General features: G+C 36.4%; 1 protein-coding gene and 1 pseudogene across 4 annotated transcripts; one reads left to right on the top strand and one right to left on the bottom strand.

Moving 5' to 3' along the window:
• The first annotated feature begins 361 nt into the window (after positions 1–361).
• Positions 362–10,252, top strand: LOC112740488 (uncharacterized; annotated as a pseudogene).
• Positions 10,253–12,660: 2,408 nt separating this feature from the next.
• On the bottom strand, positions 12,661–24,517 carry LOC112740888 (uncharacterized). Of its 4 annotated transcripts, none has more exons than XM_025789584.3 (17): positions 23,909–24,517; positions 23,147–23,811; positions 21,772–22,138; positions 21,398–21,699; positions 20,561–20,995; positions 20,405–20,476; positions 20,181–20,261; positions 19,973–20,013; positions 19,792–19,879; positions 19,566–19,718; positions 18,292–18,468; positions 18,119–18,198; positions 17,971–18,040; positions 17,777–17,878; positions 13,429–13,534; positions 13,189–13,276; positions 12,661–12,989 (listed from the first exon to the last, which is right to left on the bottom strand). In XM_025789584.3, exons 1-17 carry the CDS (start codon positions 24,261–24,263, stop codon positions 12,809–12,811), a joined length of 3,363 nt encoding a protein of 1,120 aa, XP_025645369.1. In that variant the 5' UTR covers positions 24,264–24,517; the 3' UTR covers positions 12,661–12,808. The 4 variants fall into 4 exon arrangements, with proteins under 4 accessions (XP_025645369.1, XP_072069647.1, XP_025645367.1 ...); XM_072213546.1 differs by having other exon boundaries at positions 19,973–20,010; positions 23,909–24,447; XM_025789582.3 differs by having other exon boundaries at positions 19,973–20,010; positions 21,398–22,138; positions 23,909–24,494.
• Positions 24,518–24,521: the final 4 nt, after the last annotated feature.

Here is a 24,521-nt window from a genome sequence, read left to right as displayed (position 1 = left end):
GAAGCATTTTCCACTTATTCACCAGGAATGGAATTTCATTTTTTTTTGTCAAACTTCATATGCACGCACATATTTCTGGATATTGTTTTGCACTCTTTATTGAATCATTTCAATAGTAGGAGACTCCTTGGAGCAACAACTGGTTTATCTTCATGTGACCTCAAGGTCACAGATTCAAGCTGTTGAGTTAGCACTGACACTTGTGTACTCGGCAGTCCCTTTATGTTCCTGAATATTTTATCTAAATTTTAAAAATTCAATGCAAGATGTATATACTAGTTAAATATTGGGCAGTGCTCGTGTATGCTTTCATTGCAAGCCACCTGTATTTATTTATTTATTCCTTTCTTCGCAGCTTTTCCCATATCATCTAGCCGAGTATGTCTGCCGTGTCATGAGGGTATCACCTTTCAGATATTATTGTGATATGATCTTTGAAGTAATGAAAAATGGTATCTTTTACTTGTTTAATTTCTCTAGTGCATTTGCTCTCCATGATGGCTACTTGCAATGAAGTGTTTTGTTTTGTTTTTTGTTTTTCTCTTCCTCCTCCCCCACCATGTGTCTGGCCATCTTAATGAGCCTTTCTAATACCAATAAAAATTTTGTATGATATATTTTGACTGATGATTCATCTGTAACTTGAATGGATAGAACTGGAATGTTAGATTGTTCTTAAATTGAGAGTTGCTTTAATAATCCTGGTTGGTTGTCTACTTGTCTATCAAATCTTTTCTGTAAATTCGGGTGGTGTGAATAAGTAGTTGGTAAATAGGAATGTCCCTGAAGTCAGGAAACTTATGTTTGAATTTGAAAAGCTTATTCCTGTTTTTTCTTTTCCCTATTTTCTGTTATAGTTTGCTTCTAAGTTTAAAATAGAGGAGCAAATTGGGCTATAATGAAATTGATAGATTGATACAGGTGATGGAGTATAATATAAAGCGAGCCATATTATGTGAGAACATTCAGAGTATCATATGCCTGGCATAATCAGACCTTTGACTTGAGTCATCCAACACCATATGGTTTAGCAATTTTTGGATGTTTTATTCAAAAAGCAATCACGTAGGAGAAGGCTTCTAGTTGTCGGTTCTGAAGCTAAAACAAGTTATGCTATTGTTGATTAATGATAAAATGTTAAGAAGACAAGAGCTTATGGAGACCAAGTAGTAAAAAAGGAGGGAAAGGGGGGGGGGGGGGGGAGGTTTACAAGTAGCTACATCTTAGAACTTCTGTTAATCTCAGAAGTTATATTCACAAACTTATGTATTCTCAATATAATTTACTAGTACACAGTTTGTATATACGTATAGGCTTCAGTTAGCAGGTTCACATGAACTATCACGCTCTATGTAGTAGCACTCTATGTTTAACTTATTGCCTGCACCTATTTTTTTCTGATTCGTTTACTGTAAATAGTCTGCCAATAAAATCCACTCTATACCTGGATGCCTTCCTTCTTGTTATTGTACCAACTAATCTTTATTTGCAATAGCCTGTTTTTGAATTTATTAAATGTTTATTTTACCAGACAACCTTATGCAGCATTCCAATTTTAGTGCTGCGGATGCTTGAGGCTACAGATGGAGAAATGAATTTTTATAATAACAGGTGCAGATCTAAGTACTGATGATTTGAGGCAATATTAATATAATTGGTATGGATTTCAAGTCTATCATTTTATGTTTGACATCAGCTGTTGCAATGTTGTGCCTATCACCAAGGTATCAATCAAGAAAGACACTAGGTCAATCTGATTGCCTAATCATTTGGTGAATTGTTTATTTTATTTGTTTCTCTTCCTACTTAGCCTTTTGAAATTTCATGTTTACCAAGAATCCTCCCTGATTCTAGGAAGTGATTCTCTTAATTCTAGCTATTATACTTCGTTAATTTCTCTATCAGAGGAGACATTTTTTGTATAGAATAATCTGAATCATATTACAAACATTCAAGTTGCCATCAGACAAAATCTGTGTGCAGTGCCTCATATTCACAATCATGGCTGATAGTTTGTCAGTCACTGAGGTACCCTTAAATGGAGAATACCATTCAATCCCACGTATTTAATAACTCAACTAATTAGAGGGTATGTTTGCTTGTCCTACGCATCAGTCTCCTCCTGGCTTTTGACCATCACCATTTCATCCAGTGATCTTGAGGGCATTCCCGATCACATTCTAGTGTTCCGGAGTGTGAATGATTTGGTACACGAGCTTATGGGTGACTTCATGTATTACCAAACAAATACTAGGACCATTTTTTTGTATCTCTATCCGTAGTGTCTATTGTCTCTATAGTTTGTCTCGGGGAAGCCTCAAACCATAGCGTAGGTTGCTTTTGGATTCTATCTCTATTAGAGAAATATGAGACAAGAGACATAGACAAAATGGCGAAGATGGCTATTTTGTCTTCAGTTTTAGAAAGTACAGAAAATACACGAACTTTCTGTCTGAGACCAAAAATTTTGATGTCTCTGTCCTTGTATTCACAACCAAATGAGTTTCAGTATACAAACACAGCCTAGGGTTCAAGGCCATGGAACACGGGCAAACATATGTTTTATGACATTCAATATGTTACTTCGGAACGATTGCTTGTGATTTTTCTTTCTTAATGGGGTTTAGAGTAGGAAACTTTGATAATTAGGAAAATAGTAAAAAGTAAAGTTGAGATATAAATGTAATAACTCAATGGAGAAATGTAGGTTTGCCTTTTATGCAATCATATACCACACCAGACTGGATGTGGTGATATTCTGTCTTCATTAGCAAATCTACATGTCATTTATGATGCATGGACATGACACCAACCTGGGATATGACACGATACAGGATACGTGGACAAGCGAATTTTAATTTCTTAAAAACACGGGGAACACGACATATATGTAAAATATAAAGTATTTTTAGAGTAATGATATTTTGATATTTATTGATATTAAAATATAATTAATTTTTAAACTGTTTTTAATATTTTTTTAATTATATAAAGTATTTAAAATATTTTTGTTTTAATAAATGATAATATATACTATTTCTAACTCTTTTAAGAATATGTTAAGAGTAAAGTTGGACACACTGACATATGGTATTTAGTGTGTCTAAGCGTGTCCAGAGAAGAATTTTTTATTTTTTATTAAGATGCAGTTGACACAGAAGACACGCGTGTTGGATGAGAGTCGATGAGTTTCGTGTCCGACTCGTAGACACAGCAACTCGGCAAAGTGTCCGTGCCTCATAGATTATCATTGTTTAATTATCTAGGGAATGTATCTAATTCTGGCCCTCATAAATTTCAATTTGATTTTCATAAACATCTCTATGTTCTCAAAATTTGGATTTTTTTTTCTTGGGTTTTACAGAAAATCATGTGGAAATTGAACAAATCAATTGCCAAAGAACTTTTACCAACACAACCTGTGGATTTTCCAATTGAACCGTGGTGGGGAGTTTGTCTTGTCAACTTTACATTGGAAAATTTAAGGTGAGTTGTGCTTAAGACCCTTTGAGTATGGAAGAAGAGTTGTATGTAATAATGTTGTCACTTTGTTAATTGCAGATAGTTGTATATTCCCTTGTCTTATAGTTTCTTTTTTTTTTCTTTTCCTGCTATTTTAGAAACTCTCAGAAGAGGAAATGGCCACAATAGACAAAGTGTGTAAGGAAGAGGCAAATTCATTCATCTTGTTTGATCCGAATGTTATCAAGGGTCTTTACAAACGGGGATTGGTCTATTTTGATGTTCCTGTATATCCTGATGATCGGTTTAAAGGTGTGTTCTATGTGTTAAAATGTGCTCTATGTTTTACTCTGAATATCCTTAGAGGTATATTCACGGAGAATTAAAGTTTAAGCTTGAAGCTTAGGATATCCCTTACACATCATGGTCCAAAGCATATGCTAAACTATATGGCAGAGAGTTGTACATCAGTCATTGTCCCTAACAATTTTTTTGTTTTGGTTGCACAAACAAATTGGCAAAACCAAAATATAGATATATCTTCTGTCATTTACATTAGTTTCTACTCAACCTCATGCACAACTCTTTTGTCCATTTCTAGGTAATAGTAAGTATATTCTAACCATTCCAAACTCAATACTGTCTAAAATAATGATACTAGTTATGTTTCTGTATCTTGTGCCTTAGCTAATGATTGGTCAGCTGTGTAGTTAGTAATTATGGTGAATTAAATTTTGTAAAATATTAATAGTTGGTGTGCTTGTGTAATCATTCTGAGGCTTATAAAGCCTATTGTGTTGAGAACTGAATGGATGTAGTGTACTGAGCAATTATACTTCATCAGTAATATCTTTTTATTTTGTGTCCTTGTGTGGATCATTTACTTGTTAATGGCTATTTGATCAATTGGCTTGAGAATTTTTATATTTATGGTTGTTCAGTTTCTAGGCTCGAAGGTTTTGTTTCCAACAGGGAGCAGACTTATGAAGATCCCATTGAAGAGTAACATTTATTTCAGTCTGTATCTTTTTTGTTAAACTTGCTTACGTACATTGCGTCCCTAATTCTAAGGTTTTCCTATTCTTCCAGGTTATTATATGCAGTATTTGTTGTTTCAAATGAAAACGCATCTGTTACCGAATTGGCAAGTACCCTACAGGCAGACTTGGCACAACTGCAGGCTGCTGCTTCTTTTGTATGTCGATTGGGATGGGCAACGAAAGTAATTGATCCAGCATCTATTCTTCAAGATACAAGTGCATCTGGGTCTCGTAGAAGTATAGTTAGCGATGAATTTGGTCAAGCCCTTGAGAATATGGTTATCAATAATGATTCCAACCGGCAAGGAGATGCTTCAAGTTCCGGAAATTACGGTCCACGTCCTGCCTATACACGTGCAGCTTTCATAGTAGATGCTAATATAACATCCTATCTTATGATGGGTTCTGTTTCACCAGGTTTCCTTTCACTTCTCCATCATGCTGAAATTTATTTGCTAATGATTCGCCAGCTTTCGTTGTTGATTTTTGAGCATTTTGTCGATAAGATAATAGATAGGAATGGACACAGTTTGATAAGTTAATATTTATATTGTTCTCAAAATAAAGGAAAATGGTAGCTAGGTTGACTACAGAGCTTTTTATTATCCGTCATTTTGCCTATATAGCTCTAACCACCTTGTGTAAAATATTAGTGCTAGAGGTATCTTGCATCCCTATGAGAATAATGGAGCCCTGGTGTCATATTAGGGGACAATATTTCCTAATAAAATTAATATTGACTGTGAGTGAGCCCTAATAATCAAACTTGCAAAAGTCTGTGCGAAGTCTCTCTGGTTTCTTTGCTTATCATATAGGTTTTCTAGTTATATGTTATACAAACCAAGCTACTGAATGAGTTGTATTCCATGTAAATAGGCACTATAATTTCTTCAATGTAAAATGGGATAGCACTTACTGAGTTACTGTTATTAATAAGTCCATTTCCAATTCTAATGGATTTGGTTTTATGCATGATCATGTCTATTCAACATATAAATTCGTGAACTAAAACTTCTCTCTAGTAATGCACATTAGAAGTGAGTACTTTCGAGTAGAGAAAATAAAATATAACAGCGCCAGATCTTGAGGGTCTGCCAATGCTGTTCTAAAGAGGCCCCAGAATTGGGGTACTTTATTTTGTGGAACTACTTTTTCTGTCTCTCACTTTTGGTCTCGCATACATTTTCTCTCACCTATTTCTCATCACTTAACCACATCCACCCCAAACTTTAACTTCTTCGTCCATTATCAAGGTTAAGAACACTCCCTAATGCTACTTCTTTCTTCTCTGGTGACCACAATAGTTGATAGAGTGAGTTGAAGAGTGAGCTAAGCAAGAGTCTAGAAGAGGTAGAATCTGTTAGATTGTTAAGAGTTGGTAGCAGATAGATAGATCTTACAACTAACTAAGGTATGAAAACTCCCTTCTACTCCTTTGTAATAGCTTATTGAATAAGCTACTCAGCTATGTATATAAGCAGTGAACTGAGCTTAAACTCAGTAATATAACACAATAAACATTCATTCTCAATTCTCTCAACTCTTTCTTCTCTCTTCTATCTCTCCTCTCCTCTCTCTCTCTCTCTCTCTCCCCTTTTCTCAAACTCTATCATGGCATCAGAGCTTCAGATTGCAAAAGCATGGATCCTCCGCCAATGCCACCGCTGGGAAATGTCTCTGCCTGCGGTTGTGCCTCTCTCACTTTCTCTTCCGAATATCTCTCTCTGACTCGATGATCAGAATTTTCTTCTCTGGCGCCATCAAGTCCTATCGGTAATCAAAGGCAATCGCCTTTTCAGTCTCGTTGATTGGTGTGCTCTTCATCCTCTGAAATTTATGTTGCTGGAGGATGCTCTCAATAATGGTGCATCCGACGAGTTTGAGCTCTGGGAAGAGAAAGATTAGACAATCCTCATGTGGTTGATGTCGATGATGACTGAAGGGTGCTCACACTTGTTGATTGTGAGTTTTCGTGGCAAATGTGGTAGAAACTTGATCTTTACTTCACGTCGCAGACAACAGCACACATGCAACAACTGAAAGTAGGGTTAAGCATTATAGAGAAGACTTCGCAACCTCTGAAGGAATGTCTCCTCTCTCACACTTTTCTTTTCTTTTAATTTAACGTGACTCAGTGGTGGTGGTGGCTTCTGCTGTAATCACCACTCACTATCCTACTTTTGTACCAGTTTAAACTATCGAATAAAACACCAAAACCCCAAAATAGTATGACTTCCCAAACATTGAGTGGCATGTCTTGAAAATAACAATAACACCGGTTTAGGTTTAGGTTTATGCTTTACTTCATATTTGTTGGTTATCACGGATTCAACTTTGGGGCTGCCTAAATTGCAAAAGAGCCAGTGATTGAGAGCATTGATGGCAAAGAATACTGACATAGTTGATGATTTAAAAAATAGGCGAGTAATTAATTTGGCTTCTACCATATCAACTTGAGATATTGAATGGTTCTAAGATTTCGGGCTAGATAATGAAGGGTATTGTGGTGGTGATTTTCATCCGATACAGCACATACTGATCCTGTTGATAAATAATGAATTTGTTTTTGGTTTGTATGTTACACACACATACTTCTGCAACAAATGCTTTATTTTCTTTGTTATTCTTTTAATTATATTTATTTATTCTCTGCATTGTTAGCGTAATAAAGTTCAAGGAGAATTTTTTTAAAATAATTTGATTAACAATTAGCAGCTAATTCAACTTCCATTGACCACATACTTCCAGAAATAAGCAATCAATCTAAGGTTAATAATCTTCATTACATGATAATCTATTTCATTTTCTTTTCATTGATTTCCAAATCCATTATTAACTTGTTCATGCTTTTTTGTATTTGTACTGTATACCAATAGCAAAACTATTATTCTGTGGTGCTATTATGTGTACTATAGTCTGACCATGTTCTCCCTGTAACCTATTTCAGGCCTGAAATCTCATGCTGTTACACTATATGAAGCCGGCAAATTAGGCCATGCCAGCATTGCTGATCTTTGCAGGGATCTTGGCACTCTGGAGGGTGCAAAATTTGAGGGAGAGCTGCAGGAATTTGCAAATCATGCATTTAGCCTGCGTTGTGTATTAGAATGTCTACAAGCAGGTGGAACTGCATCCAATGAAAAGAGGAGAAAGGTTTTAACAAGATGGATACTGTCACTTCATGCACTGATGAGTCAAGTTCTATGAAAGCTGAAATCTCTCTGGCTGGGAAATCAGAATACTCTGTTATTGCAGAACTTAGGATGAGTGGTGATAATTTAGATCTAGATAATTCGGCGGAGGCTTCTACTTCATCAGAAGCAGTTCATAGTAGTGCATTTGCAACCCATTCTACTACTTCGTTAGATGATGCAAGTATAAGTGGGAAAAAGAAATATCGGGTAGACATTCTCCGCTGTGAAAGCTTGGCTTCGCTTGCACCGGAAACTCTTGATCGTTTGTTTCTTCGTGACTATGATATAGTTATGTCCATGGTGCCTCTTCCTCATTCATCAGTTCTTCCAGGATCCACTGGTCCAGTACATTTTGGTCCTCCCTCGTATTCTTTTATGACTCCTTGGATGAAACTGGTATTATATTCGTATGCAGCTAGTGGGCCTCTTTCAGTTATCCTTATGAAAGGACAGTCTCTGCGCTTGCTTCCTGCTCCCTGACTGGTTGTGTGAAAGCTCTCATATGGTCTTGGGATGATTCTACAGTAGGAGGCCTGGGAGGAAAGCATGATGGAAATTTAGTAAATGGAAGTATACTGCTGTACTGTTTAAATTCCCTTCTTAAACATTCGGCTGTCCTGGTGCAGCCGCTTGGTAAGTTTGATCTCGACGAATCTGGAAAAGTGGTTTCCTTGGATATCCCTTTGCCCCTAAAGAACTCTGATGGATCAATTGACCCCTTTGGAGAAGATTTAGGAATAAGTGAAAAAGAAAGCTCAAAGTTGAATTCTCTCTTGACCGACTTGGCAAACAAGATTGAACTACAAACAGTTGGATATATTCGCCTACTGAGATTATTTAAAGGAGCAGATTCAGAGCAGTTCTCACCCGCTAAAGAGAACTATGATTGGGTTCCATTGGGTGTTGAATTTGGGATGCCGCTGTTCAGTCCAAAGTTATGCAATAGTATATGTAAGAGGGTAGTTTCATCTCAGTTGCTTCAATCTGGCTTATTTGGTGAACACCATAATGCTATGCAAAGCTTAAGAAAAAAGTTGCATGACATTTGTGCTGTGTACCATGCAACTGGTCCTGCTGCAAAGCTTCTTTACCAGAAAGAGCAAGTTAAGGAATCTTCACAACTTCATATGAACTATGCTAGCGGAAGATGGAAGCCACTTGCAGAACCTTCGTCTCTGATTTCAGGAGCAACTAGTGAGAATCAAAGGTTAAAACTTGCTAACAGGCAGTGCTGTGGAAGTGAAATTTTGTGCTTTGATGGCAGCATTCTTAGGTTTGTTAAACTTCTACAAATTAAGTTCTTGAATATTGTTGAATTTATTTTATTTATTTATCTTTTTATCAGAGGAATCAATTATCACAATAAATTTGCTTGTGGAGTCCTTTACCAGTTTAAAATTGAAAGTACAATAATTTATAAGAACTTCATTTATATAGCTTGTATTTTTGTTTTTGCTGTATTAGTTGACAGAGATATAATCATTTATGTTTTTCCTCCTATTAGTTTAAGCTTTTGAGAAAAATGGTATCATAACATGGTATCAGAGCTTCTATGATCGAAATGTCTAGAAAATTCACGCAAATCCAAAAAAAAATCTCTTGCATGAGAGGCGTGTTAGAGATATAACCATTTATGTGATTCCTCCTATCAGCTTAAGCTTTTGAGATAATTAGTATCATGATATTAGTTAAATACAATTCTCAGAAACTGTATAATGGTGCAGGTCTTTTGCCTCCCCTCCTGGCTATGAAGCTGCGACAAAGCTCAATGAAGAAGCGCGGCAAGTTGACACAAAATCTGAGGCAGATGAAACTGATAGTAAGGAAGTAACGCTTCCCGGAGTAAATCTCATTTTTGATGGTTCTAAGTTGCATCCATTTGATATAGGTGCCTGCCTCCAGGCTCGTCAACCTATTTCCTTAATAGCAGAGGCAGCAGCAATCAGTTCCACAAAGTAAATCTCAGCCTCTAATCTAAATGTGTGCGCTTGTAACCTACATTTTGAATACTAAAATGGACTCAGGTTTCTTGTTGGCTTTCCACTTCAACAAATTCCTACCACTTGCTAGCACACAAAAAGGAGTAATGTAATCAATTTCTTTGATGGGCTTTCGATTCTGTAGCTCTTTCTGAGCTGGGGTTACTGCTAGTGCTCTGTTGATTATTATATTTGTACTTCGATGTTTATCCTACCCCCAAATTGTTTCATTTTTTCGAAGTGTTTCATATTACGTTCCTGGAACATGAGTATTGCAAGTAAGGTATCATGTTTCATTTTGTCTTCTAGCACTTCAGGAAATGACAACACTAGCCTTTCAATCAGAGAGAAAAAGACGGAAAAGTTCACCTTTGTAAGTGGCAATGCAGCTTTGTTCTATGGATACTGTAGTCTGTAGCCCATTGAGCAACACAAGTTTTTGGGACGTTTTATTTTTTATTTCTTTTGGGTGGCGTGGCAAGTATTTCACGGGGTCTATTATTTAATATAATTGTAATGTCTATTCATATTTATTAATATATAATAAGAATGTAGGGATGGTTCTTTGATTGACCCATGGTGCAATGAGTTATTTATTATTAATAAGAATGTAGTGGATGTTTCTTTGATGCTATGTTTGGTTAGTGTATACCAAGAGACAAAGATAGTGAGACATAAATTTAGAAGACAAAGACACAAAATACATATGTACATATTTTAAAATACATATGTACATATTTTATGTTTGGCAAAGTAAATACACAAGACACAGAAAACATTAAAAAGTCCATAATACCCCCATTATTTATCTTCACCACTATCATCTAAATTTTTCATCTATTACCATCTATTTTTCTCTTCTATCACCATTCATAACCAAAAACCAATAATTCAAATAATAGAAAATTTCAATAATTTCAACAACAAATTCATCCATTAATAACAGTAAAAACGCTACTTAATAATCAATTTAACAACTCTAAAGTTAAAAAAAAAAAGAAAAAACTGAAACAAATATGACAGAAAAGTGTGCAGAGAGTAAGAGCGGAAGAGAGACGACAATGGCGATCTCGAAGAGAAAAAGGGAGAGAGGCGACAATGGCGAACTCAAAGACGGAGAAAGGGAGAGAAGTAGCAGTGGCAGATTCGAAGAGGGAGAGAAAGAAAGACAGATCTGGAGGCAACAACGGCAGAGGGCGACGACAATAGCGATGAAATAGCCAAGGAACAAAGAAAAAGAGAAAGAAAAGAGTGGAGAAAGAGAGGCGGCGGTTGTTTAGCGGCAGAAAGCGGGGAAAGAAGTGACATATGGTGGTGGTTTGGGTGGGAGAGAGGAAAGGAAAAGAAGATCTGACGGAGGTGGTTTGGAATGGTGGCAGGAAGAGAGGTGAGAAATAGAAAAAAGAGGAAGAAGGTCTTTCTGATGGCAGAAGGAGGAAGAAGATCTGGAAGGATATAATTGAAAAATAAATGTAAAAAAGATTGTGTTCCACCTCCTATTGTAGTACACAAATTTTATGTATTTGTGTGCTTCCGTGTCTATCTGTGTATCCATACAAAATTTATGTCTCAACAAACAAACAATGGACATGTACTATTGTGTATGTCTTACTAACCAAACGCTACCTGATTGACACGTGGTGCGATGAGTTATTTATTAAGAATGTAGTGGATGGTTCTTTGATTGACATGTGGTGCTATGAGTACTCGACAAGTATGTATTCTGGTTGAATGACACGTGGGAGATAAGAAAACACAGCAGTACCATGTCGCACAACAAATTTTTTGTACAACTTTTTTCTTGTTTGACAAACGAAATTTAAAATTTGAAATTGGCTCGGCTGAAATTTTTCTCAAACAAAAAAGCTTTTAAGTAAGATTTAATCTTTTCTCATTTCAAATTTATGATTTGAATTTCTTGCGCTCTTATTCCTAATTTTCTCTCAAAATCTATCATTTTCTGCATCTCTGAAGAAGTAGCTTCGAGTTTTTGGGACTCATTCGGTGTTTCATAGTCCGATTTTATGCGACTTTCACCTCCTTACCCTATCGGCACCGGTAATATTGGTACCATCTACCTCTGCCGCCTTAGATGACTTCCTCTCCTTCGAGTACGATAACTACAACAACAACGTCGACAATGAACCCTCTTAACAAAGGATCGTCTTGGAGTGCCTAACTACAAGGAAGTTAGCATCGTGAACATTAGCGTCGCAAGTCCAATATAAGCTAGCCTGGTCCGACTCGCATGAAATCCTAGCCCCAATCTTGCACAGTTTGCATTTCATCATATCTACCTTCTCTAATCTTTATTTTATTTCAGTTCTCAAATTAGAAAGATATATGCATTTCATCATATCTACCTTCTCTAATCTTTATTTTATTTCCATTCTCAAATTAGAAAAATATCTTATTGTTTTTGCTCTCTACTCTTTTCTCTTAAGTGTGAAGGAAAAAGATAAAGAAAGAAGAAAAAATTGTAAGTTACATTGTCTTATTTTATAAATGAGAAACTTGAGTGATGTTGGAAAGCATTATCCAACTGCCAAATGGGCTGTCATGTTTCAAACAAAGAAGAACAAGCACAAACAATAACACATAATGACCCTTCTACTACTACGATTATTGCAACTAGCAAGAGAATTAAAGTTCCTAACCATGTAAGTTACTATAAGTTGTTATTATTATAAATTATGACACCTTTTTGAATTTTAGTTCATAAACTAATGGCTATGGCATTGGTGAAAATGATTTGTTTGGCAATTTTTGAATGGTGTTCATCATGCCTCAATCCCAAAGAAGCTACATTCCAGGTGAGTTTTTGTGAAGTTATTTTCACTATTTCATGACATCTTATATTAGTAACATACAGGACTTTGAGCGCGACAATTCTACAATGAAAAATGTATAATAACTTAATACCCATAAAAAAAGAAATTACTTTGACAGAACGTTCTAAAAAAATAAGATAATTTGCAAAACTCATTTTGGCCCGTGGAAACCTTCTATTCATCCTACCAGTTATAAGTATATATAGTAGCATAAAGAGTACAAGTATACAAGAAAAATCTCCGATGGCAAAAATTGAGAATAACGGAAATCAAACAGAGAAGCAGCCATCGATTTTGCTTCTTTAAGTGCAAGGCTGAATTATCCGGGAGATACACCTGCAAAGCCTAATAATTCTCAAATATCCAACTCCCACATTCTCAGCTGCACTTCTTACTTGAGATACAAGGGACAAAGGCGAGTCATGTTCCATGCCGGTATGACCAAGTATTTGAGATGGAAGGACCTTTGCAGGATAAGCCCCACTGCTCAGACACAATTTGTCCAACCAATTAGCTTCTTTAAAAACAAAACACAAATAAAACTGATCTTCCGAATGAAATTATTAAATAATACTAAACACGTTTAGAATTAATGATAGAAATAAGGATTTACATTTATTTTTTTGAAGGGGGGGGGGTGTTGGGTGTATTAGGAAAATAGAAAGACCACGGCAGGACCTACCATTTAATGCATGTCATATCAAAAGTCACCTTCACTTTCCTACCACTACTAAAGTCCATGAAAACTAGCTGCAAATCAAGCTGTTGACCTGCAAAACAACATACATTAAGTGAAACTACAATTAAGTCCTTGATCAAGACTCTCAAATTGCAAGGATGTAATTCCTATCAAGAATTTTAAGACTTTGCTGCATATAATTGGGAATCAAACTCCAGAATTCAGAAATAGAACTTTCTTTACCAGAATGGGAAAAGAACTTTGCCTGGACCAGATTTCTAATTTCTATGCGAGATAACTGAACCTCCTCAACCACATCTAGCAAATTACTCAGAAGTGAACTAATTATCTGCATACAATAGCAGGTCAGTGATAACAACAATAAATTTCAGCAGAATCCAGCATTCATCCATTTCCTACTCTGATAATTGCATGCTACAAACTTGTAAAAGCAAGCATTTAGCCGAAGAAATTTAAAGAAAAATGAAATTCTAACTAGAAACATAATTGCTTGAGCCTGAGATTCTTCTGGCCAGCTACCAGGATTATTAAATAAAATAAAGAAACAAATCCTCAGCCTGTCAGCCAGATAAAGCAACTAAAATATTAAGGACGCAAGCTTTCTTAGATTTTACAACCCAGCCCGTGCAAAAGGTTTGGCTAAGGTATTATAAACCCCACTTACAAAAGAATGCATGGTCAAGGACCGTCCATAATAAGATCTAATTTATTAGAGAACACAATGGTTTTTATATCAAACATACCTGTCACACAAACTTCCTTTTGGCTTGAAGTATGAAAAAGATACATAGATGCACCTCTCTTGTTCAAGCCTTTTATTTATAAAATGCCGACTCGAATAGCAATTACTTGAGCTTAGTAAGTTGAATAAGCCCAATTTAGGCAAGGAAGAAGGGAATGCCAATTGACATGATTGGATATTATGGCAGAATACCTTCAAAATCAGATCTCAATTTCAAGAAATTTATCACTCAGTAGTTTCATGAACTTATACTAAAGGAAGACCTTCAGCAGACAAGTTCTCAAAAAATATTAGTGCATCCCCATATCAGTTTTTCCATTGTTTTCTAATAGTTCTGCAGAGCCAGCATCATCAAAACCTTTATTAGTATACCAAACAATATCCAGCTATCACTCCTAATCAAGCTTATGAACACCAGAGGCCCTTCCCAACCACCCTATGGCTGTTGATCCAATACTTGATTCATTACCAGCTCCATTATGGCATAGTTCAGACATTTATGAACCCCTGATAAGTATGGTTTTTCTTCCATTTTTTATCCATGACAGCAACTTTGGCATATGTTTCTATACCTTCATCCAACAAACAGGCAATCAAACTTGAACGTTGGCAACAAGCTCTAATGAACAAAACTAATAGCATTGAAAGAAAATCAAACATTGGATGTTGTTCTATGCATCCATTGCCAAGATGACTATTGTGCACACCATTCTTGCCATTATTGCATCCAAATCTTGGCCTTAACACACCAGATTGATGTCAAGAATGCATTCCTCCAGGCTGACCTTAAAGCACATTCTTTATATGGATTGAAACAGGCACCAAGGGTATGGTTTGAGAAGTTCTAAACAACACTGACTGGTTTTTCTTTCATACAAAATCAGTATGATCCAACCATTTTTATAAAAAGGACTTCTAAAGGAATTGTGGTATTCCTTGTTTATGTACACGACATTGTGGTGATGGGCTCCAATCAAGAGGCTATCTTTGAAATCAAGCAACAGCTGCATTCAACTGTGACGACCAAGAAAATAAATAAATAAACAAATAAAAGAGACACTAGTGGCCAGATTTTCTCACGCACTCATTCTTTTTTTCTTGTCCATTTCTTCTCCTTTCCCGAGCTTCTACCTTTGTGTCACCCATTCCCCTTCTCTCCTCTCTTCATACCCGTTTTATTCTTTGATATGCAAAACTCATCTGGTTTTTCATTTTATTACTCTTTCTGCACTGTATCAATATTATATACCCATCATTTTGTACTCTATTATTTTAGCTTACATCTTCAAAACCCCATTTGAAGTAGCCTAAGCTTGAAGAGGAAAATCACTCTTATATGGAAGTTTTGATGATTACTTGTTTAGTTGTTTTAAGTACTTAAACTAATATTTTCTTAAATTTTGATTATCTCCTGTTAAATCTTGTATCTGTGGGATCTGCTGTGCATTCAAAGAAGGCTTGAAACCCAAGATATGTGAATGTATTGATTGAAATTATGTCTGGTGACACTAGTCGTTTTTTCCTATGAAGTCTATCTGAGGCTTGCTAGGTACGGATGTCTCTATGCACCAATCATGGCTAGACCAAGTCATGACATCAACTTTCAACAAGAAAGATCTTGGGCATCTCAATTTTTCCTTGGGGTTAATGCAAAACATAGAAGAGATGAAGGTTAACTTCTACCAGACCCATCTTTTTACTAAAAGTTGGTTGGTAGTCTTATCTATGTAATCCACAGTTGACCAGACATCTCTTTTGTTGTTCACATAGTAAGCAAATTCATGCAATGCCCAAATTTCCATCTTTCAGTAGTGCACCACATTATGAAAATACCTAATGGCTTCTGACTGCAACTTGAAGCATATAGTGATGCTGATTACACACAGAAATCTACCGGTTAGTGATGCTCCAATTTTCATGGAAATGCAAGAAGCAAGACTGTCAGACATCCACAGAAGTAGAATATCAGTGTATTGTACTTAACATGTTCTGAGGTTATTTGGTCGCCTGGTGTTACTTCTAATCCGGGTTTCTTACGAGCTCAACCAACACCACCCCATGCTGACAACACAAGTACCATCCAGATTGCAACACCACGAATGGACAAACTAGAGGTAGATTGCCACTAGATCCATCAGGCATCTGACCACCAAGTTATCACTCTACCTTGGGTCTCCACGTCCATTTAAGTGGCAGACATCTTCACAAAATCCTTGCAACGTTGTGCCAAATTTCCTAATTAGCAAATTGATGCTCATAGATTTTTCCAATATCAATTTGAGGGGGAATGTCATTAGAATTGACTGGATATTATTGTAGAATATCAACAGAATATCTGCCATTATATTAGCAGATATTCCAGCAGAGATTTGCTCATTCAAATCTGCAAATTCTGTGGGATTACACATCTGTATTAATCAAACTCCATGGTATTGTGCATCTGTAATTATGTAATAATATCCTAAATTAGGTTAGCCTACCTATAGGTTAGCATTTGAAACTGATGTGTAGTTGTGTACTTACTCTATATTAACTGGGCTGAAGACAAATTATCATTTAGTCAGCAATGTGTGGGCAGCGTGAGGTGTGGAGAGTTCATTAGAGGAGATTTCAATCATGTGAGTGGGTTAAGCAGGAGGCAGAGCAGATTTGAAACTAGATCCGAGAACCTAGAGGCTGAAGGGCTCCTAGGACTTCTATCTTTCATTGTCATTTACACATCTTCTGCAATTGTTCTCATTCAAAATGCAGGAAACCTTGCTACTATTTGGGTTTTAAACATGTATTCTTCTCATCCTTGTGTAGGACTGTTCAAATAAACTGGTTGTTAAACTGATCCGTAAGCATACCATTACGAAAAAAAAGGGCCTGGTTTTTTAAATAGTTTTAAAACTGAACCAATAATTTTTGAAGTGGTTCCAAACCTGTTTCTAACCAGTTTGAAAATGTTTACACTTTACACATCTATTTCAAACATTCCCAGTCTAACAGAAAAATAAATGAACCACTATGCACTACCCATCACACCCCATAACCCTGAGTATGACTGAATTTGTGGTAAAATGTGCACAGCAGACATTCATCTTTACCACAAATCTAGTGTACAAAACTAGTAGGAAGGATAACCGAATGATTAGAAAAAAGTTGGGGTTAGCGTCAGATAGAGGTGAAACAAGCACAGGTACAGGTTGATTCAGAGTAACCAAGCAAAGACATCCCTCTAAGATGAAGAAGCACTGCCCAAGAAATATTGCTCAAAGAGTCAAACTCGGGTGGCAAACCAGCCAATGATAGAGAAATGAAGAATTACTCATATTTCCATTCTGCTTTCCAGAATCAAAATTTGGAGAACTTCAACCAGGCGACCTTAATATGCCCAAATAAGCAAGATGTAGACTAACCCAATTTTTTAAGATTGAAATTCTTAGATATAACAGCATAAAATAGCTTAATACCATTATAGGAATAAAATGTAGAAACTACTGGTCTTAGATCACATCTAAGAGTTAAATCATTAAATGTACAAATATCAAACTAGTATGTAGTTAAAAGTGTTAAACTATGCCTATTAGCATAGGATGATGACAATTGTCTCATAATTATAGTGGCTGTAAGTGTTAGTGTGTTACATTCCTAAGCAGTTAGCCAAGGCTCAGCTACTATCCTCAGCTCTTGGCTTTAACTATAAATCACATTCATTAAATTCATTCTCCTATTGGTTTGCCTTGTTTATATCAAGCATATTAGCCAAACGAAAAGCAATTTGTGGACCAATCCTTTTAAAAGGGGAAAATATGAATACATAACTAAACAAATGGAGTAATTTACCTGTGTTTCTTGTCCCAAACTTATTGAATCTGTGCATTTCTTAGTGGTATGGGTATTTAAGACAAATTCAAATGCAGAACAAGCATTGATGTCAGGAAAAGTCTGAAACGAGACACTTCTCCATATTAGAAAATAAAAAAAATTATGAATACTGAATATTGTAATAAAACAGCTAACTTGAAAAATAAAATTACCTTCATAATGTTCACATCATTCAAGTCGTTTGAAGTTATTATGCTAGGTAGACTGGCATTTACTGCAAACCTAAATTCCACCAAACATATACTTAATGCTTCAAGTAAAATAAATAAATCATGGAAAAAGAAATCAAATATGGCTAACCTCTGGATGACATAACCACAATAGTTGAGAATAATTTTGTAACCACCATCTGTGTGCTCAAAATCTTCAATAACCCATTGCTTAAAGAAAAGGTAGAAGCAAAAATCTTTGTCAGGTAATGGTATCTTTTATATATATATATATATTTGCAAGCACAAAAAAAATGTTGAGACCTTTAAACTCTGAAATATAAACTTGTTAGACATTCTCTTCTGGATATAATCACGAACAAATTCTATGGTATCAATATAGCTTTGAACCCCTTCAATCTTGCAAACACTATGAAAGAATTCACTTAAGGATTTTGCTTTACAAGTCAAATTTTCAAGCTCCTGCCTCAGTTCGATCACCTTTTATCAAAAGAACAAGCATTAACCACTAAAATATCATCAATTGAAAAGAAAAAGCGAACAATAAATTAAATCTATCATAGAGTTGCACCAATGAACCACAAAGAGAAACTAGCAACAACATATAAGGAAAATACATCATACTTTCCAACAGGAAATTCACAAATTAGGTGAAATACTAAATTAAAATATTTCTTTATAACAGTGATCTGTTGAAAGAGAGAGCACAAGTTATATGAACTGTACGGTTTTAATTATGCACCTTAACTGTTTTCTGGCATTCTTTTCATACTAACAACAGATTTGGGAAGAAACTTGTTAGTATCTTAGAATATCTAGATATACAGTTAGTATAACATGGAAATTTTAAGAATATCAATTTCTTCATGAAATCAGTGGTCCATTTCTATTTACAAAGTAATTATAAGAGTTGTCGCTTATTTCCTTTATTTTTCTTTCTCTTCTCTCCTTTTCTTGTTTTCTTTTTTTTTTTTTTGGTAAAAGAATATTATTCAATTGGGGAAAAGAACATTGCAAGAAGACAGGAACTTAACAGGTCCTCGAAACAATCAGAAAATATAAAAAGATAAATGAAGTGTAACTTTCTTATCTTAATATGTCCACGAAAAAAAAAAAGGTCCTGTTAAATGATCATTGAGCTTTACACTAGACTAGATAGAGGACAAATGTCTTTCTTTTCCCATAAAACCTGTTAATCTGAATTCTGATCTAAGGACTTGCTGGAAAAGACATGTTGTACTGTTTCTGGATTTCCCCACACAGCACACATATTAGGGGAGATAGCCTCATATTTCCTTTATATCTCTATTCTAAATTGTTTCTAACACAAAATAAGAAACACAAATACACACTATTAGTACTACACTGTCCTTGACTATCTGAGCTTAGTGTTGCAAAGATGATAATGTTGCGTTACATAAGTAGATGCACTGGTCAAAACAGGATTAAGAACAAATACATTATAAAAATTGTTGGGATAGCACCATTATTTAAAAGATAACACGAGTTTGCTTGGGTGCATCATTTTGATAGGGATTATTAAAACAATTGCATATGTATATATCCAATCAAAATACCTGACATTTTCCCTCAGAATTGAGCAAGCTAGTAGTGATACGAATATCATTAGCTTGAGTTTCCACTGCCACACTCTTAGATAAGGATGCCATGAAACGCAACTCCATTTCCTTAGACTCCTGAAGGCCATGGTTCAACTGCTGTACTTTTTTCTGTAAACAATGAAATTTTAGTACCACCACCAACCGCAGGTGCAGCAAAACATCAAGACGTAAGATAGAATACCAGCAATCTGTCACGCTTCATATGCATTAACTGCAATTTAGCCTTCTCATATGATATATTAAGCATCAGCATTCTTCCTTCAACATATCTGCTAGGTTATATAATCTATCATTACAGCAAAACTGTTCCACAAACATAATGTGAACCATTTTAAACTTAGTGATGCAGTCAAAGAATGTACCTTTTATGTCTAGAAACATTTTGGGTATCGGCTATTTTCTTCTGAAAGGAAAACAAGAAACATGACCATAAGCAATGAGACACGTCAAATTAACATATTGCTTATTGTCTTAATATTTAATATAATCTGTTCTAATCACTATAAAATGTAAGTTTGCCCACAATTAAACTGCAAAATGCATTAAACTTGACTAAATAATGTAACAGACCTGAGGATGAATGTCAGAACAAAGAAATTCACATTGCTTAACTTTCTGCAGATGAACAAGAACTTCTTCCAGCTTGCATATCTAAATATTGAGGATAAAATAAATAAATTACTGATACAGAATATTGATGATAAAATATGCATGAACTGTATAACAAAGTAAGCAACAATATCCACAATTTTATTTGAATGCTATTACTTCCTAATTCTACATTCATGACTTACCATTCGTAAATTTAGCCTATCAACTGACGGAGAAAGGAAATGTTGTGTGCTCCCGAGGAACTTCTTGAGAAACTGCAAAGTACTTTAGAAGTTTAAGAGGCTCTAACAAAAATATCAAAACTAAAATTGATTCTTATCATAAAAAAATACCCATACATCAGCCCAGTCATTCCATGTCTGATCTCTGAGCTTCTCTCCACTGCTCATGTAACGTCTTTGCTCCGAATTAAGTTGTATAGCACTATTCCCAATATGGACCTCTGGACTTCTTATAATCCTCCCAAATTTGTCTTTGTCTCCATCACCTGGTAATTGTATCTCAAAACCCTTTCTTTTCTTCTCAAAAGAAAACTCAAAGCCAGACTTGGTAACAGGGCTCAGAGCTACTTTGGGTGCCCCTCGGCAGTTGTTGTCAAGATGGCAATGACCATATGAGTTATCTTTATTAGACAAGTCTTGCATATTACTGTTCAGCAGTTCACTCGAAGACCCATAAAGAGATGGCGACAGAGTTGGAGTTTCTTTGCTAGGAGTGCTCAGAAACAAAACCATATTACTAGGACTCTCAGCTGGTTTTCTCTTGGATGCACTCTTAAGAAGCATGAAATCAGTGACAAAAATGAGGATTAAAAATCGAAGAAACTGAATCGTCAACATCTTAAGGCAAGGAAAGTTCGCCTTCCAATAGGAGTTAGCTTTTTAGGTTGGCTAAGATACCTTTAGACATATCCAGTACATTTCACAAGGGTCAAAATTTCAATTTAACACAGGAAAAATCTAACCATAGCAAAATTGGGCAAACTGAAGTAGATTTCGTAAATTTAAAGCTTTTGAAATGAGATGGATTAAATATCTAAACTTTATATCAACAAAATCTCTCATCAATCATTTAATATATGACTCCAGATGCCCCTCAAGTTACTAATGATTTTCAGAGACATTGTCTTTATTACTTCCATGAATCATGACTAACATAAATCGCTTGCATTTTACCTGTGAAATCATACAATCTGTACTAGTCTTTACACTGTTTTCAAACCCAGACAACCCAAATCCATCAGCTGCTGCGTCTGAGTTGCTCTCAGCATCTTGCCCTAAACCACTATTAACAGATTCATTATGCTTTTTCAGCTGCTTCAATTCATGAGAACAAGTCCTTTGGCATTCCACATGTTGTGATCGCTTCTGGTTCAACATCACAGGAGAAGAAAATGGATTATCATATGTAACACTTGCAACATCATCTTTCCTTTTCTCAACTGTGCTATCTGTTTGGTCAATCTGCAGGCAAGAAGCTGTGATTTCCCCAGTCTTAGAATTTTTGCCACTCTGGAAGTCAACAGAAATCAAACTAAAAGCTTGCTCACCCGTTTTTGAGTCAACAGTCTGTTCATTATCAGTTAGCATCGCAAGGTTTCTAAAGGAGTCAATCCCATGGGAATCTGTGATGATCGAACCTTGATTCATCCTATTCCCTTGAGTTAAACCATAGAGATGCTCATCTAAAGAAGCATTTCGAGTTTCAACTTGATTGTATTCACAATCTTTTTCATTAATGTCAGACATTTGTCCTCTGTCTTCAAGATTACTTCCCTTCACCTGGGCAACACCATAACCAAGTTTTGATTGAACTGAGTTGCCCATCATTAGTGGAGTTCTTGCACTATTAGCAATAAGAAAGTCTAACTCTTTATGGATTGCTGCACTTGCACCTTCAACAAACTTCTTGGTTTCCTGCAGAAGGTAACAAGTATCACCTAGTATGCATTGTAGTTCAAAAGATGCACCACTGGATGCAATGACAGCCACAAAATTATCATTATAAACTATGCAATTCTACAATCTTATGGGCGTGTTTGGTTGTCCATAGGAGACATGACACAGTGCCACACATTCACCGATTGATTGCTATGACAGATTTTCAATGGACACGGTGGTATACAAATGCACACTAAATACATATCCTTCCAAAATGTTTATAAACAGACTCTTATAATTTTTCCCTTATTCTTTTCTCATAAATTTTATTCTTTTCATTTTTCCAATCCTAACAGCCTCTTCTCCTTTCTCCTCTCTCCCCATCCCTCTCACCTCCTCCTCTCCTCCCTCCCTCCATTATTGAGCCTCCTCTCATCCTTCCTCTCGACTTCTTTTCATTTCAGGGATATTGTTTGCTCTTTTGTTGACTATTGATGATTTTTGGAGGATGATAATGAATCTGTGGTAGTGGTGGTGATCGATGATGGTGGGAGCCGACTGCTACTGCTGAGGGTACAACAGACATTTTGTTATGATTGAGAATGTATTGTTTTGTCATGTACTTTGTTACCAAACAAGATGTAAAATTTGTGTCTTCTTGTGTCCATGTACCTTTGTGTGATTGTCTCTATGTCTTCATTGTGCATGTACTATTGAATAATAACCTAACAACCATGCTAGGTTTACCCCAAAATCAACCACTAAAATCAGCCACTAGAATAGAATACACATAAAAATACAAAATAAATACTAAAAATTAATTAAACTACACCTATATTTATACACAAATACATAGTGGCTGATTTTAGTGGCTAATTTTGGTGTGCAAATATCATTTTTGATAAACTAATTACTTATAAATAAAAGGTAAGTGTATTTTGGGGTACCAGGGAGTGGCATGGAATTGCAGATAAATTTTACAGAAAAGGTATCAACATCATGAGACAAAATGCAAATCAACATTCAACTAAAAATGGTCCTTGCCTTGATTGAAGTATCAGGAGTTTTGATTTGGTGAAGGGAATCATCTGCGACTGTATCATGTTTCCCAACTCTACCCATAGCTGGACCTACGTTCGGTGTATCTGCAGCCTCAGAATCATGGATGCCATGTGGCTGAACTGAATCATCCACACCAGTATGATTCCCCTCGTTGTCTAAGAAATCATGGATGACTTGATCAACTGGAGAGCTAAGCCGTGAATCTGCAGCCTCAGTATTCAAAGGGGAGATGGCAGGCAAATCCTTGCTTCCTTCTACAAGGATTGCGTCCAAAGTAGGAGAGAGTCTGTCATAATCGTACCTCTGCGGGTCCAACCCAGTCATACTCATGTCACTGGAATCTCTACAAACATTCACGGGATCCGTAGGTACTCCAGACTGAGGAGACTGCATCTTGGCTTCCGAAAGAACCATAAAACACCCAGTAGTGGAGGCTGAGTGGCCGGAGCCTTGGCTCGGCAATGTCTCTTCAAACTGAGGACTGAACCTCGAGGGCGTCTTCAAGTCTTCAAAATCCGACCTGGCAAGACTCCGGTAATGCAATGAAAAGGCAGTTGAGTCCATTGTGAGATCATCAGATGCAGCAGAGTCCGGCAAGCGTTCGGGTCTGATGAAACTGGACGACACCGGACATCGAAAATCATCTTCTGCACAATGTAATGGAATGGAATGGAATGAAATGAAACACGACGGGAAAAAAGAATAAAAAAGTGAAACAGAAGTAGCAAGGGTTGCGCAACTCGCCATCGTCAGTGGAAGGAGCGGCGCTACTGCCACTGGGGGAAGGGGAACCGAGTGGTCTCAGAAAGGAGTGATTGAGATCGGCGGCTTCACCGTTGGGCGGGGAAGAGGACTCCTTGAGGTCGAGCTCGTCGTCTTCGTCGCTGTCGCCGGCCAGGTCCCGGAAAAACCCTAGGACCTCGGGGGAGGGGGAGGAGGAAGGAACTGAACCGGGAGGAGTGTCGGAGGAAGAAGAGTCGTCGGGGCGGAAGATGTGGACGGAGGTAATCTCGTTGTCCGCGAAGCTGACGCGGCGCAACTTCTTCCTCCGAAGCGCGACGGTCTCGTCTTCGGTTTCGGTGTTGTTGGAAGGTTCCATTGTTGAAATGAGCTTGGGCACTGCAGGAGTAAGAGAGTAAGCAGAAGGACACCTAGATGGCTAGATGTTTACCCTCAATTTTTGTGCGGGAAAATGCGCCATTTTGGTCCCGCTTCGGATTTGACTTTGGCGGATGACAATAACTAAAATCCACAGTGGTTATGAGATTTACTGCAAATTATTCAATGTCTTTTTTTTTTTTTTTTTTTTTGGAGCGTAGAGGATAAGGATAACAGTACAGGAAAACAAACAAATCTC

This window comes from Arachis hypogaea, chromosome 14 (assembly GCF_003086295.3).
Source record: "Arachis hypogaea cultivar Tifrunner chromosome 14, arahy.Tifrunner.gnm2.J5K5, whole genome shotgun sequence".
Classification (NCBI taxonomy): Eukaryota; Viridiplantae; Streptophyta; class Magnoliopsida; order Fabales; family Fabaceae; genus Arachis; species Arachis hypogaea.
This window is presented reverse-complemented; position numbering and strand designations above follow the sequence as displayed.

Bases quoted from the DNA above. Each gene is read 5' to 3' on its own strand.
- LOC112740888 (XM_025789581.3), bottom strand. From the start codon at position 24,263: ATGGAACCTTCCAACAACACCGAAACCGAAGACGAGACCGTCGCGCTT. The intron at 23,812-23,908 runs GCGAGTTGCGCA...TACATTGTGCAG, and splicing joins CGCTCCTTCCACTGACGATG to AAGATGATTTTCGATGTCCG. The intron at 19,880-19,972 runs GTACATTCTTTG...ATAACCTAGCAG, and splicing joins AATGTTTCTAGACATAAAAG to ATATGTTGAAGGAAGAATGC.